Source organism: Plecotus auritus, assembly GCF_963455305.1.
Source record: "Plecotus auritus genome assembly, chromosome: 1".
Classification (NCBI taxonomy): Eukaryota; Metazoa; Chordata; class Mammalia; order Chiroptera; family Vespertilionidae; genus Plecotus; species Plecotus auritus.
Window position 1 is genome coordinate 72,504,813 of NC_137770.1, and position 17,398 is coordinate 72,522,210.

At 39.5% G+C, this 17,398-nt stretch overlaps 1 protein-coding gene across 2 annotated transcripts in view; it reads left to right on the forward strand.

Annotated features, from left to right (window-relative positions):
• Positions 1-17,398, forward strand: part of INO80 (INO80 complex ATPase subunit) — a 160,439-nt gene that overhangs the window by 128,461 nt on the left and 14,580 nt on the right. For both annotated transcript variants that reach the window (XM_080645600.1, XM_080645601.1), the window contains one exon: positions 8,060-8,132. In XM_080645600.1, coding sequence (XP_080501726.1) covers positions 8,060-8,132 — 73 coding nt within the window. The remainder of the gene's footprint in view (positions 1-8,059; positions 8,133-17,398) is intronic.

A 17,398-nucleotide genomic window follows, 5' to 3' on the forward strand; every position in this document is an offset into this window, starting at 1 on the left:
CTCACAAAGCCATAATTATCCTAAGTGCAGGTTCTCATTGTAATAAGCAGAGTCTGGTTACTGCTCTCTCCAAGGAGAAAGCCAAGCTCTGCTAGTGACAGGTCTGCTGAACTCCACCCTTAATTTTCTTCTTAAACCTGAAGAGCTAAAGAATAGAGTAGATCTTACTGTTCTATAAATCAGAACATTCTGAATTTCTGGCCTTTAATTGTGTAGTCTGTTACTATTTTACTTTTGAGTTCTTGGGAAGAAAATTAAGCACATAGCCATTTGTATTTAGGTTACAATTATTTTAATTTCTTTTCATTTTAATGCATAGTTTACTTCAAATGTAAAATAATTTCGCATAAAACAGATCCATAGTTCAACATAGAATGTCCTCTGATTGAAAGTTTTTGCTATTGCATGATCCTTTACAATAGAGCATAGGTATGCAGATATATCCTGACATTTTGGTTTACAGTGTATATTCAGGTCAACAACTTCTAAATTAAAACTATACATCTGAATTTAGGAGGCTATTTGACCAACAGTGGAAGGGAAGATCTACTTTGTACCTATTTCAATTTGTTACATGGGTGCAAGTATGTACCTGGCCTAACCTAGCTTCTCACCTAGCAGAAGCTATCAGTAGACTTTTAAATTGATTATTTGAGACATGTGTAAGTATAGTAGTGCCTCCTAGTCTCACCACATTGTTATGAACCGCTCCCCCCAAAAGTTTACCAGCTGATCTTCATCTTTTCATGATTCTTAAATAAAATGAAACATATTTTACTTTGTCCTTACCTACTCCAACCTAAGAGCTCCAATAGACAAGAATCTTACATATAAGATCTATAAACTATATGTTTTCCCCAGGGTGCCTTTAATTTCTCCGGGCATACCAGCACCTCTGTGGTATGGGCACACTGTTATGAGGTGGCATGAATTGTGTGTTAGAAGAAACTCCATTAAGTAATGAGTATTTCACCTACTACTGTTTGTGTTTATTTTTTACTAACATGTTTGATATTATACATTTGAGGATCTCATTAACAGCAAAGCTATTATTTTCCAGTTACAATTGGCATTGTTATATCTTACAATAAAACTAGTGTCCTGGTGCACGGATTCGTGCACATTGAAAGGAAATTAATTAGAAGAACTATTTTAATATTGCTATTTGCCCTTTCTCTATAGTAGAAATGTCAACCAAATTCACAGTTGACAATGATAGATGGAAACTCGCGCATGCGCAGTCAACTTAGCCTTTTATATATATGCTAGAGGCCCAATGCACAAAATTCATGCAAGGGGCTCAGCCCATTGCAGCCCCGGCTGCCACATGGCCCCGCCCACTGGTCTTTCAGGAAGGTCGTCTGGAAGGTCATTCCGGAAGGTTGTTCCGCCCTCTGGCCTAATTAGCATATTAGCTCTTTATTATATAGGATAGAATAAACTTGCTTAATTAGACCTGCTTTCTTATTTAGCTAAACTTTTTCCAGCCCAGCGAAGCACCCCAACTTCTCTTTCAGGTAATTGTCAGCAACACAGCAGTAAATATCAACATGAAGCAGATTATCATTGTAGATCACGCAGGGAGAACAAAGGGTAAAATATTTAACTGCAGCAGTGTTTGACTATATTCTGCACAGTGAGAAAACCTGAAGTCATTTTCAAGTTCCACCATTTCTTCTTTTCAGTGGGGTCAAGTTTCTAAACTTTCTAAATCTCCATTGTCTTGCTAATGAAAAGAAAATAGGATTTTACCAGTCTCCTATGTACCTACTCCAGGACCTCTGTGAGGATCAAATGAGATGAGGCACGTGAAAATGCTTCACAAACATTTGGTTAAACTGTAAAATGTTTGCACCTGGCTATAAAGCAAGTCGGGTTCCTGGGCTGAAGAAACTCCATGGAGGCTAATTTCTAGGAAGAGGAAGCCGGGTGTTGCTATGTGATGTCATTACCCGGCGCCCACAGCAACCATTTCCGGGCTGGGCTGGGCTGTGGGCCACATTTTGCGCCACGAGGTCTTGGCAGTGTTGGCTGCAATTTGGTGGGGTGTCACTCCGGGGTGGTTGGCTGGCCTGTGTCCCACTTGGGGGAAACTGAGTGTTGGTTTGTCGGCGCCAGGTTTGTGGTACTGTTTCTTTCTAAATGGCCAGTGCGCATCATGGCAGCTCCTGTGTTGAGCGTCTGCCCCCTGGTGGTCAGTGCGTGTCATAGTTACCGGTCGGACGGATGGACACTTAGCCTTTTATATATATAGATGCCTATTGAGGAAAATTTGAGAAATAGTTAATGAAGAAAATAAAAAGCACGCACAATCCCATTACTATTAACATTTTGGAATATCCCTCTAGTCTTTTATTTATTATTTTTTACAATATATTTTTATTTCAGAGAGGAAGGCAGAGGGAGAGAGAGAGATAGAAACATCATTGATGAGAGAATCATTGATCGGCTGCCTCCTGCACGCCCCCCCACTGGGGATCAAGCCTGCAACCCAGGCATGTGCCCTTGACCAGAATTGAACCTGGGACCTTCAGTCCTCAGGCTGACACTCTGTCCACTGAGCCAAACCGGCTAGGGCTCCCTCTAGTCTTTAATGTATGTTTGTGGTTATACTTACAGGTTGATACCATGTTATAGATATGATTGTGTGTCCTGATTTCTTCCACTTATCATTATATCATAAACATTTTCCCATATCATTAAAAAAGTCTTTGTAGTCATTATTTTTAATGACCAGTGTTCTATTATACTGGGTATACTATAATTGTTAAAAATGGTGAGTGAGCCCAGGCTGGTGTGGCTCAGTTGGTTGGCTGTCATCCTGTGCCCTTGCTGGTTTGATTCCCAGTCAAGGGCACATGCCCTGGTTGTGGGCTTGATTCCTGGTAGGAGGCGTGCAGGAGGTAGCCGATGTTTCTCTCTCTCCCGCTCCCTTCCCCTCTCTCTTTCTCAAAATCAATAAACTTTTTTTTAATGGTGAGTGCATATCTTTGTTTATAAAGCCTTGTCACCATTTTAGGTTATTAATATAGATTCAAACAAGGTAAATCAGTGAATGAAGGGATGTGAACATTTGAAACTGTGCATTTTGTCAGATTGCTTTATAGAAATTTCTACTGGTTTAGATTCCAACCAGAGCTGTAGTATGTTGGCTTGTCATGATTTGGATTTCTGCGTTATAGAGCTACAGCTGTTATTCTAGCTGGCCCAATTCCCAGAAAACTGGACTATGAATTTAGAGCTCAGTATATTTTAGTGGAAAAAAAAATCAGTAGATATATCTAATTAATGGTTCCTAAAATATTTTATTTAACTTGTGAAGCAATTATTTCGGCAATCCCACTAGCATACAATAGTTTTGAAAATTTTAGCTTTAAAAGAAGAGTATTTTCACCATTAAATTATACTATTCTTTACTTAGTAAATATCTTATTTTGCACAGCATTTCTGGAAAACCTTACTTGAGCTTCCAAACACTACAACTAAGAATTACTTAGAGAATAGTGAGGAGTGTTTTTTCTTTTGTTTATTTGTTTGTTTTTTAGCAGTGAGGTGTTTTTTTAGTCAACATTTAAGTAACCATCACTTTAACACTCTGCATCTAATATTAGACAAACTAAAAAAACAGACTAAAATCTCTTTCCCTGCCTACATTATGAGCTAGATTACAGTTGGGATAGGAAATCACAGTTGGCTAAGAAATAATCTCCTGTGTCTCATGTATAGGAATGAACTGTGCCTGTGCTGACCAAAAACTTACTAGGCAGATTCCTCCAAATTGGGGTGGGGGTTGGAGAGTGGAGGGGAGGTCTCAACTTATAAATTTGAGTGGCTACAGTAGGCCAATATAGAGAAATAGACAGGTGTTTTGAAAACAAAAAAGCATGCCTTGCCAAATATTTTCATTATTATTCATGAAAAGACATCAAAAGAAAAAAATTGTAGTTTCGACTGGAAAGCCCTGTGGCTCAAAGGTCAGCCAGAGTAAACAAGAACTCCTATAAAAAGCCATTTACATTCCCTTCATACAAGATTTATTTATGAGGGATCCTTCCAGGAAAGAGTCTGACTGAGACTAAAGACTGTTTGCCCAGGATGTCCTGACTGGGCAACATTCAGAACATGTGACCAGTGCGTGATCCTAGAAGCCATTCACAAGTTCTTTGCTCTGGTGTGCCTTGGCCGTGGCTTCACTTCTTTCTATCCCCATGACATTTACCAAATGGACCCCCCAATTATCTGATCACTCAGGGTGGGCCTTTGGAAAACATGAGAAAAAGTGAGTGTGGTGTGGACTTTTCTTTCTTGGTGAGAGTGTTGTAGAGCCTCCAGTGTTGTCTCCTTCTGACTCAGCAAGTCTTTATTTACATGCCCAGCACTATTTGGGTATTTTAAAGCAAAGTGGCCTCAGTGGGTCATTAAATAAAGAAGAGTAAGAGTGTAGCTAGGCATGTCTTTACTACATGATTTCATAAACCATCTAGAAGCCTGCTCTCTAAGGCCTTATTCCATCAAGGACCTTTAGTTGATATCCCTTTTCAGCCCTCTAGAGGGCACCCAAACCATCATGTTGCCTTAAGTTGTGCTAATTTATTTTTACCTAGATTCCTTTCCCTGGTGTTTTGTTTTTTTGTTTTTTTTCTATGTATAGTCCTTGTGTATAAGTGATGACCAGATCTTGGATCTTATCTCGGTGACTGTCCAGACTCATTTTTCTGCCTCTACCCCTTCTTTTATTGTGGTTACCAATTGCATTCTCCCTCCCACCCTGTCTCACCCCTGTTTCCCAGCCCCAACCCAAGCTCAGCCTGTGGACTTCTTTCAGATTTACCAAAAAAATTCTAGCCATTGGGTGACTCCCATCAGCTCTCACACAGTATTGGAGAGAAGCCTCTGATCCCTAATCCCACCTCTGTATCCACCAAAGCAGGAGAGAGAGATGTATGGGGAAGAGCAGTCTTCTCAGGGCCAGAGTGGGAAGGATTGTCCTATAGAGATTAGTACAGCCTAGAAAGCTCAGTTTTTATTTGAAGATTTATTGTGGTTAAGTATTCTCCTATGGCCAAAACCGGTTTGGCTCAGTGGATAGAGCGTCAGCCTGCGGACTGAAGGGTCCCAGGTTCGATTCCGGTCAAGGGCATGTAGCTTGGTTGCGGGCACATCCCCAGTGGGAGGTGTGCAGGAGGCAGCTGATCGATGTTTCTCTCTCATCGATGTTTCTGACTATCTATCACTCTTCCTTCCTCTCTGTAAAAAATCAATAAAATATATTAAAAAAAAAAAAAGTATTCTCCTATGGGCTGTGAGGTATCAAACTTCCATTTACATCATCCCACATCTGTGGAAAAATGTATTTATAAACTGGCAAATGCCTTTTAACTTTTTGGTTTGCCCTGTATGATTTAACCATAAAAGAGACATCTAATAAGTTATGTAAATAAAATTATGAAATGTTAAGATTCATGATAAAATTCAAGGATAAACTAGTAGAGCTTTTGTAAGAGTATAGTGCTTTTGGAATCATGCCCTACAAGAGGCCTCCAAACATGCTCTGTTTGTTACCCATGCGTGCCTCTAGGAAAGTTGTGTTTAACTAAATGCAGATAATGGACAGATTTCTACTAGGACCTGTCTTTACAAATTAACCAGGATGCTTATTTCAAAATAACTCCCTCTCTGATATTCATGTTTGCCCTTGCTATGTCATCAGTTAGTCGCTTCAACTGTATTCATAGCATCTCTATTTTATATCCAGGAAGTAGACCTTCAGCAGTCAAGTGACTTTATCAAGGAAGAACAGCATCTAGGGATGAATGCATCCTGATGTCAACATGTTTCCATATATTTTTTTAGTTGAATCTACAGAATAAAATTCATTTTACATTGGGATTTAGTACCTGTATACCACCTCTGAAATTTCACAAGACAGTACTTTTCCTTGTGACCTGTAATGATGTATTGTAATTTTTTGTTGTTAATCCCCCCTAAGGATATTTTTCCCATTGATTTTCAGAGAGAGTGGAAGGGGGGGAAAGAGAGAGAAACATCAATGTGAGAGAGACACATTGATTGGTTGCTTTCTCATATCTGCCCTCCCCCACCTCCCCGACTGGAGGCCAGGATCAAACCTGCAACCCAAGAACATACCCTTGACTAGGAATCAAACCTGCGACCCTTCAGTGCTTGGGCTGGCATTTTAACCACTGAACAACACCGGCCATGACTATGTTTTCTAATCTGTTCTATTTTGTTTTTTTATAGTTTAAAAATTTATTTACAAAACTTCATACTATAATTCCACGTGCATTTTAATTGTATAATACATTGTAGATATCTTTTCACATGAGTACATAGCACTATACTATATCATTTTTTATTTTATTAATTTAAATTTTTTATTGTTGAAAGTATTACATATGTCTGCTTTTTTCCCCCATTGACCTCTCCCCGCTCGCTCCCACCCCCCAGCACATGCTCTCATTCCCCTACTGTCTGTATTCATTGGTTATGCTTATATGCATACATATAAGTCCTTTGATTGATCTCTTACCTCCACACCCTTCCCTGCCTTCCCTCTGAGGTTTGACGGTCTGTTCAATGGCTCTGTGTCTCTATATCTTTTTTTGTTGTTGTTCATCAGTTTATGTTGTTCATTATATTCTACAAATGAGTGAGATCATGTGATATTTATCTTTCTCCGGCTGGCTTATTTCACTTAGCATAATGCTCTCCAGGTCCATCCATGCTGTTGCAAGTGATAAGAGGTCTTTCTTTTTTACAGCAGCGTAGTATTCCATTGTGTAGATGTACCACAATTTTAAAATCCACTCATCTGCTGATGAGCATTTAGGCTGTTTCCAATCTTAGCTAATGTAAATTGTGCTGCTGTGAACATTATTTAATGTGGTCCAGATCCACCAAACTGATTTCATGACCAATGATAGTTGTGACCTACAATTTGAATAACACCCATCTAAATGAATTTCCAGTTGTATTTCTCATTATAGTCATGAAAAAAAGGTATGCAGCTTGATTTATAGCAGCAGTCGCCAACCTTTCGGACCTCAAGAACCACTGGTTGGCGATGCTGATTTAGAGGGCAGTAAAGTTTGCTCATCAGTATAATGCAAACCTTTAGAAATATTCTAGAAAATAACACTGGGTGACAGGAATGTGAAAATGCGAGATAATCTTAAATGTTTATGTTATTTGCAAGAACTGGGCTCAGACTGAACCCCTAATTGTATGTGTATATATAGATAAATCTTATAGTCAGGGCCTGCTTTCTGTAATCTGGCATGGCCTTGTTCCTAGAAGATATTAAATAAATATTTGTTGCCTGAATGAATGACAGTGGTATCTACTGTTTTATTTGTAATTCTAGGTTTCTTTAAAGGGACATATAATGTAAAGGGAAACAGAAAACTATATCTGATCGTTTCTTTGTAAGAGCTGTGTTGGCATTCATCAAAAAGTACTTTAATTCCAGTCTGTCTTCATGGGTTGATCCTAAGTTCAACTTAATACGTACATGGAAGTCAGGACCTAGATCTTGGTCTCAGGAGCTTGGGTCATTTTTCTGGGGCTGACTTTCTTCATTTGAAAATGAGTGCTTTGGAATTATAATTAGTAGTTAAATTACTGGAAGTTATGATTCCTGGGGAAAACACCAGGAAATACTGATTTATTTATATCTTCTGTATGGACTATGAATAGTTTGACTTGTTAAAAATATGACTGTTACATATAGACAAAGGCCTCTACTTCCATGATAACATACTTTTCTGTTATATGTGCTACATGTTTATAACTTTCTTGCCTCTCAGTCAGTATTAGTGGGCAGCAAAAGTATATCTGCAAATTGGAAGGTGATAACCATGGTCTGATCTTAGCAACAGAGCACCTTTGTACAGTGTGTCAAAGAAATGTTAGATCAGGCCTGGGCAACCGCCAAACTCTTTCTAGCCTTAGATCTGTATTCAGGGATTCCTCTCTTATGCCACATGCCATTTTTATTTTTCAGTTTTTTCCTCTTAACATATCCCTCCCTCTTCTGCAGGAATGACATCTTTGTGTTCCTGCTAAGCACCCGAGCTGGAGGACTGGGTATCAATCTCACTGCTGCAGATACAGTAAGTCATGAGAGCCAATACATTGGATATGCAGGTTTTCTACTATAAATATGTTGTTCAGTTGGTATCACCCTTTGCTTTGTGTCACAAACTTTTTTCTTTGCCTTCAGTTACATTAGTGACAGTAGTTGTGCTTTGCCTGGAACTGGAACATTTTAGCTTTCCTTTGGACTTTTCTATCCATTCTGTTGGAATAAATTTTTTATGCATTCATTCAACAAATATTTGATGAATGCCTACTATTTGTCTCATACTATTCTAAACACTTGGAATGTGTCAGTGAATAAACATTGGAAAAAAAATCAGCTAAGTCTGTGGTCGGCAAACTGTGGCTCGCGAGCCACATGCGGCTCTTTGGCCCCTTGAGTGTGACTCTTCCACAAAACACCATGGCCTGGGCGAGTCTATTTTGAAGAAGTGGCGTTAAAAGAAGTTTAAGTTTAAAAAATTGGCTCTCAAAAGAAATTTCAATCGTTGAACTGTTGATATTTGGCTCTGTTGACTAATGAGTTTGCCGACCACTGATCTAAGTCAACCAGGAGCTGTAACTAAACAAATAAGGAAGCATTGTTTTATTACTCTTACACATTATTTCATCATAGGAAAACATCATATTTTTATATCCCAAACTTCAAAAGGTGGTTGGAGAGCAATGAAATTGGAATTGAAAAAAAAAAGACATTTCATCAAATGAACTATCCTTTCATACCCAATCTCCTTGTAGGGATACTTCAGCATCTGAAAGGGAGAAGAAAATATATTTAATAATTTCCATAATCTTGAGACATAAAAATGCATAAATGGGAAATTGTTTTGTAGAAGGCATGCCTCTAAAAATGCCATCTCATGGGGCGTTTGTGGAGCCTCTCTATAAATACAGAGCATCACAATTCCCACAGATAGGAGGATGCATACTGGAGGGTCATGGATAAATGAAATACAAGTGTGGAGAGGCTTGAATAGATGCACAGCAGCAGGGCTAGCACTAGATCCCACATGTCCTAGTCTCCACTCCTAGGCTGTGTCCCCCCTTTTTCCTTATTCACTACTACACCATAGAACTGCCTACTTTCACCCTGGCTGGTGTGTCTAAGTGGTTAGAGTGTCAGCCCATGCACGAAGGGTAGTGGGTTTGATTCCTGGTCAAAGGCATATACCTAGATTGCAGGTTTGATCCCCGACTCTAGTCAGGGTGTGTGCAATCGATGTTTCTCTCCTCCCCCGCCCCCTTCTTCTGTTCCTCCCTTCCTCTCGCTGTAAAAATCAATCGAAAAAAATATCCTAAGATGACGATTAACAACAACAAAAAAAGAATGAAAAACAGATTCTAAATATCAACCATAGGATCAGCTATACCTTCCTTGGCATCTAAACCTCTTCAGCCAGTTAACCAGGTTGGGACAGGGCTCTAGGGCCTGAGGACCCAAGGGGGCATAGCTAGCTAGGTATATTCTGTCTTACATGCACATCATTAGCCACAGTCATCTTAAGGGAAGGCTATCATTGGGGGTAGGTGCTGTTCTTACGGATTTTCTGATATAGTGGCTCACTTGATAGCATATCAGATAGCAGAAACTTGGCTTTCTCTTTGCCCCTTGCTTCTCTGTAAGCATTTTATACTGTCTCAACTTGAAGTCATACTGACAGTATGAATAAAAGATTCATCCCTTTCTCCTAGCTGATCATTTGGACTCCAGTCTCAGCCCCCAGCCTCATACCTACTCTATTTATACCCTTCTTTACAACCATGCCACTCCCTTGCTTAAAAAACTCTTCAGGAATTCTCCATCACCTACAAGATAAGCTCCTTTACATGGCACACAGGCCCTTCATTTTGTGGCCTTTATCTCCCTTTCCAGCCTAATAAACAGGTTACTTCCCCTTCTGAAATTTACCTTACAGAAATGATTCACTTGTAGTTTTTCTGAACACACCATCCTGTATCACACTGTTGTATAAACTGTTCCCTCAACATAGATCACTCTTCGTCCACCAGGTAAACTTTAAAACCTCATTTTTGATCAGGGGTTGTTGTATTATATGGCCTAGTCATGCTTCTCTGGTAAGATGACTAAGATGACATTTGAGCCAAGATCTGAAGAAAGTAAGGAAGCAAGCCAGGCATATATCTGTCAGAAAGAAGAGCATTCCAGGCAGAGGAAATAAATGCAAAGCCCTGAGGTGAGAACATGCTTTGCATAATCAGGCAACAGCAAACAGCCCTATTTAAGTGGAACATAATGAATGAGGAGAATGGTGTGAAATGAATGTTACAGAAGCAGGTCATGTAGGTCTTAATAGGCCATGGTAAGGATTTTGAGATGGGAAGTCACTGGAAGAATTAGAATAGAGATCTAACGTGAATTGGCTTAGGTTTTAAATGTGTCCCTCTGGTTTGGGTATAGGATAGGGGTGGAGAGAACTATAGGGAGCAAGATAGAAATAAGAAGTTCAGTTAGAAGTTAGACACAGATGATGGTGACGGACAAGGGTTGAAGCAGTGAAAGTGGTGAGAAATTATTGGAGTCTGCATGTATTTTGAAGGCACAGTCAGTAGAGTTTGCTGCCAGATCGGATGTGGGACATGCAGGAGGTGTGATGGAGAGCTTCAGTGTGTTTGACCTCAGCAGTTGGAATGATGGAGATACCAATTACTAATTAAGGGGAATATTTGGGGAGCAGGTTTGATTGGGGGGACTCAGATGTTTGGTTTTGGGGGGATTAAGTTCAAGATTTTTAGCAAATGGCAGTATCACCCAGGCAACGGGGTCTCTGGAGTTCAGGAGAAAGATTGGGGCTGAAGATGTGTTTTGGAATCATCAGGTCAGAGATGATCATTTAAGACCATGAGGCTGGATAAGTTCATTTGATCAAAATGTATTTTCCTTTGCAGCCTGCCTATTTCAGGTTTGGTATATGGTTTCTTAAGGAATAGTTCCCCTAGTTGTCCAATTGAGTGGTCAAAAAAAATAAGCAGGTTTGAGGGGGAGAGATCTGCACCATGCTTCCAATGTTCACATAGTTTGCCTTGTGGGGGTAAGAGCTCCTGCCAGCCACAAAGAACCAAAATAGGCCCCTAACCCATAGCTAGGGGAGTAGAAATAGGAATTCCCTTTTCATCTGGGGGCTAAAGAGAGGCTCTGAATATTCTGAGTTCTCAATTCCAAAATAATTTGCATTAATTTTGAAGGGAGGTTTTGGGGATTCACTTGTAAATTAAAACCTTCTGGAATACTCCTCAGAAAAATGAGACCACAGATTGAAATGAATTCTTAGGTTATGGTTTGTGTGAAGTCAGGTTATACTCTCTGTATATTATTAGAGAAACAATAGGCTTAACTGCTTGGCTGGTGTTTTTCCTTTGTCCTGAGTTTATTTAGCTTTGGAAGATCCCCAGAGACATTTATGGACAAGAAGAGGATAGTCAGCCTAAAATGCCAGAAAAAACTCTTCTCTGATGATGAGAATGCATATATAAACGTGCTTATAAACAGTGGGACTCTGGCCCACTCTGTTAGTAAAAACATGATTTTAGCATGTGATTAATGGCAGCTGCCCCTTACTGTCTGTGTTCTTTATGTGTTCTTCCTGAAGTAGGGGTCTCTTTGCATTTGACTCTTTAGTGAGGGGTTGTTACAATCTGCACTGTTTGTTTTGTTTCTGTGTCACAGTGTAAATGCTTAAGTGTAGAGAGAGAATGAGGAGCTTCTGTCCCTTGGCTGCAATGTGAGAAGTCCTTTGTTCCTGTGAGACAACATGGGGACAGCTTTCAGCCCTCCCAAAGGACTGAACTTCCATCCCTTCTCTAGGGAAGGGGGTGGGGGGTTCCTACCCTCCAAGTGCTGGTCCTGCTTTCCATTTCAGTTCCTCTTCCCTGAAACTGCTTCTCATTGACCTATAGCTAAGTGCCTCGATCTCTTCTCAACTCTCACCTCCCCCTGTCATTTCTGTCCAGTCTGGTGTTTACAACTTCATGAAAGATACTATTAATATATTTCCCCTTAGTCATTGCTGGGCCACGCTTTGTGGATTGACTTGCTGTCATTTTTCCTAATTAAGTCAGTTGTTCTGATGCTTTCATTATTTGTTTTTCTCCAGAATGTCTCACTGAGTTCCATAAACCTGATTACCAAATTCAGGTGTCTTCTCTGTCCCACTGCCTTGGTCATTGTCTCCTTGATTCCCCGCCCCCACCCTGAATTCCTGTCATGGCTGATTCATTGTTCATTTTATTTGTAAAATTAGATAATAACCATACAACTAGGTTAGTTTTTCATTCTTGTTCTTCTTTTAACTTATTAACTTATGCATATTTCATATTCTTTTCCCCTAGGCAAGTATTTTTCTAAATAGAATCTTATTTTAGTCTCTCTTCCTCACAAACTCCTCATCTCTTTTAATCCATTTAAATGATAAATAGCCACTAAATTTGGCAGGGGAAGAGGGGGGTTGAAGTTAAATTGCAAACCTATCTCCTTAGGTTTTAATCTTCTTACTGTTTATGAGCTCAAAAAATGCAAGTGGAATCAGGTTTGGTTGCCACTGAGACTTCCAGGAAAAAAATGTAAATGTTTTGGAAGCACCTATGAAATGGAACATCCCATAATGAATTTAGCTGACCCATTGCCTCAGGCTTTGACACTAAAAGTACTATGTTTTAGGTGTGACATAAGCCCTCATTTTCCACATATATGTAGTTATTTTAGGTATAGTAGGCAAGTAATGTTCCTCACTAGTCCAATTGACAGTCTCCTTTTTATTAACTCAGTCTTCTCTTCTCCTCAAAGTTTAAACAGATTTTCTAGAATTTTGCCTATCTGTTGAAGCTGCAAAATGCCCTGTGGTCAGGTTTGCTATGCTCCTCTACAAGTGACAAGTGTTGTGCACTTCCAAATCCTAGTTCTGTGGACACTGGATTAACAATAAGCTTTCACAATGATTTCTTTATTTGGCAGGCAGTTTATAATTCTCTCCCCAAGAATTCTAACCTATACTAAAAACTGAGGAGTTATACCTGATATAGAAGCAAGACAAAAGAAGAACCAATGGGGTTCTTACTAGAGGTGAAACCGGACAACAAATGGGTCTGGGCTGTCTGTCACTACGTGAGCCAATTAAGCAGAGGCAGGGTTGAATCATATATGATTATTATACTAATAATGCCAGCAGTATGGGAAAGTAGCAGGTCATCCACGAAAAATCTGCTCTAACACTTCCTACTAGCTGGTTGATTATATAGGGATAAGGAAGAGAGGCTACATGGAAGGGGGAAGGAGGTGGGGTGGCTACAGGGTCTATGGTCCCTTGTGTCTCCTTCCAGGACCTTGAAGTCCAATAACAAGGTAATTAATTTTCAGTGGTGTTAAAACCAGCTCCACCAGTTCCTGGGACCCTGAGAATGGTTAGCATTCCTGAGGCAAACTCCGGAGGAGGTCAGGGTCTAGGTACAGCAACCAAATCAAAGCACAGCACATCTTGTTCTTTGTTCTCAAAATTTATTTTCTTTTCTGAGGAATGGACCCATCTAGGCCCCAGGGTGTCTCTTACCTTTTTACCCTCCATCTTTCTTCTTGCAGCACATCCTCCAGTTTCCCAAGGTCTGGAAGAAAGCCTCTTATCTATAGTTAGTAAGGTGAATAATCATTAAACAACTATGGTCCTATTCTTTTTTGTTTTGTTTTGTTTTGTTAATCTTCACCAGAGGATATTTTTTCCATTGATTTTTAGAGAGAGTGGAAGGGAGGGGGAAGTGATAGAATGAGAGAGAAAGAAATATCACTGTGAGAAAGACATATCAATTGGTTGCCTCCTGCATGCGCCCCGACCCAGGGATTGCGCCTGCAGCGGAGGTACATGCCCTTGTCCGAAATCGAACCCATGACCCTTCAGTCCACGGGCCAAGGACACTCTCACTCCTGAGCCAAACAGGCTAGGGTGTGGTCCTGTTCTTATTGTGTGCCCTTCCTCCCAATCATTTCCCCCCTGTTAATATTATCACCTTATATCTATGAGATTAATTCTATATGGAAAGTGTCTTGCTGCTGAATTGTGTTATTCCTGGTCTATTATAATTTCCCCTTATGGATTTTTGGCTCTGAATCCTTTCAGGGAAAAGGGACGTTGGGTCTCTCCTGTAACTGCTGTTGGTTTATGCGATGGCGGAGTTCTGAAGTCCTCCCTGTATGACAAAAGAAGGAGGGAACCAAAAAGGGGAAAACAGTTTTAAGTGAAGTCAATAGACAATCCATGCTTCATTGACTGAATCATAAGTCTAAACTGTTTTAGTCTTACTTTTAGGACACAATGATGCTAATGGCTTCTACAGTGAGCCCTGTACTGTGTGAGCAAGCAGTCATGTAAATATAGGCATATATTCTATGAAAACAGAAGCAAACAAAACACAGAGGTTAGTGTATGCAGTAAATCATAAACCAGTTGAAAAGATTTTTAGATTCAAGGCTTCCAGTGGAATGATACCACACAGTGACAATCTGATAGATTGTAGTTACATTTCTGGTGAGGTCTGGGACCAATGTGGCATACACAGACACAGCCTTAAAAACAAAACTTTGGTCGTAGCCAGTTTGGTCAGTGGATAGAGCGTCAGTCTGCAGACTGAAGTATCCTGGGTTCGATTCCGGTCAAGGGCACATACCTCGAATGCAGGCAACCAATCCATGTGTCTCACATTGATGTTTCTCCCTCTGTGTCTCTCCCCCTCCCTTCCACTCTCTCTAAAAGTCAATGGAAAAATATTCTCTGGTGAGGATTAACAAAACAAAAACTTTGAAGACATTCATTCATTCATTCATTCATTCATTTATTTATTTATTAAATAGATTTTATTGATTTTTTACAGAGAGGAAGGGAGAGGAAGAGAGAATTAGAAACATCGATGAGAGAGAAACATTGATCAGCTGCCTCCTGCACACCCCCTACTGGGGATGTGCCCGCAACCCACAGGTACATGCCCTTGACCGGAATCGAACCTGGGACCTTTCAGTCCGCAGGCCGATGCTCTATCCACTGAGCCAAACCGGTCAGGGCTGAAGACATTTAATTATACTGGAATCCAATACCCACAATTAGACATTATAGTTTTAATTAAAGCATTAATTTTTCTCCCTAAGATTACCCTTATTTTCAAAGAGATTACTTCAAGTCTAGTTTTTTTTGTTTTTTTTTGTCCTGTTTGCATAAACACAAGAGTAGCAATTGATCAAATTGATCACACGGGCTTTCTCAGATTTGCTTGGCTGGATTTCATTAATTGATAGGGAATCTTTAGATTGAGCTCTAGTGAATTGTAGGCCCTTCAGGGCAGAGAAGCCAAAGCCAAGGTTTCCTGGAATACCTGTATGTTTTGGGTCATATTCTCAAGTCCTTGAGGTCCCCAAGGTGTCTTGAGGACACCTTGCCATCTTTCAGGAAAGTAACCTTCATTGCTTACCTGGGAAGACTGTCATGAACCATGTGACCAAGCAGGGTACCAGGCTATTTCTTCAAGGCTTATCGGTTCAAATTCAGTCTTCGTTCCTCAAAGCTTTCTGGTGACATCCAGAGTCCTGGCATGTCACTTTCAGACATGACATTCCAGTCAAAGTCTTGGTTAATAAAACCACACTTGGAAATTGACTTTATGTCCTGTTATGAAGAAATTTGATTCTTATTAGATTCATGCAAATAAATATGCTGCCATGAGAACAATAATAGTCACTCATTAAGAGTTTCCAAATTCTGGAGGGGACGGGTAGGGAGGAAAATGTAAATGCCTTAATATTGCTTATTAAAGTATAATTTACCAGATTGCTTTAAGAAAAGAAACAAGCCGAAACCGGTTTGGCTCAGTGGATAGAGCGTCGGCCTGCGGACTGAAAGGTCCCAGGTTCGATTCCGGTCAAGGGCATGTACCTTGGTTGCAGGCACGTCCCCAATAGGGGGTGTGCAGGAGGCAGCTGATCGATGTTTCTCTCTCATCGATGTTTCTAACTCTCTATCCCTCTCCCTTCCTCTCTGTAAAAAATCAATAAAATATAAAAAAAAGAAAAAAGAAACAAGTTTCCTTATGTCTGAAAAACAAAAGATTAAAAATCAGCAATACTTTCAACAACAAAAATGATAGTTATTTTCAGTTCATTCAGTCCCATAATCAATTTTTGTTTCTCTTGATTTTTCTTGCCAGTACTTCTATAAATCCAAATACTTTAAATATATTTTTATTCATTTCAGAGAGGAAGGGAGAGGGAGAGAGAGATAGAAACATCAGTGATGAGAGAGAACCATTGATCAGCTGCATCCTGCACACCCCTTATGGGGATCAAGCCTGCAACACAGGCATGTGCCCTTGACCGGAATCAAACCCAGGACCCTTCAGTCCGCAGGTTGATGCTCTATCCACTGAGCCAAACCAGCTAGGGAAAATCTAGGTACTTTATAGAGTTCTAATAATTTTCATCCAGTTCGAAGGGGATGATCTGAAACTATTCTAAGAGATATGTAACTTAAAATAAGTCAGAGTCCTTTCCATGGATCTCTCAGAAGATGTAACATTTTTGCAAATGCATTATAACAAAACAGAGACTGTCTCTAACAAGAAGAAATTTAAAATGACACGGTTATGGATTTGATTATAATGCAATTGACATGGAACCCTATCCTTTCTGCAAAATACAATATTCCAGAATAACAGTTATAAATGAAAGTATATCTGAATTTATAGACTCCTGGAGATTTTTACATAATTTCCAGAACATCCACTTTAATATGCATTCATAAATAATTATTTCTTTATTTGACAAAGCTTCCCATGTACTGTAAGCATAAAATTTGCCTTTATAGGAGAGAAAACAAGTCCTTAAGGCATTCCAGGGCCTATTGGAATGACTTAAAGCCAATTCTAGGTCAAGAAAAAGTTTCTTAAAATTCGAACTTTTAAAGTTTGAAGGTTGTCAAACATATTTGACCAAAAGATTGTATATTAATTATTATGATGAAACAGTATTAAATTATGTATTCATTCAAAGTAACAATAAAAGGGTATTAAACACAAACATAGGCTAATAAAACTTCGGTTCCCAAGATTAAGAAGATGGCTTTTTTTTTTAAGTAATCAAGTACATGATTAATATAACAATATATAACGATTTCAATACTTTGCAGAAGTTTTTCTTCCTAGGCAAATACAGAAAAAGCTATTTCCCTTTTAACAGACTGGAAAAAAGACCAAATTCTGTATTAGTTTACTGTAGATTCATTTATATAATTAA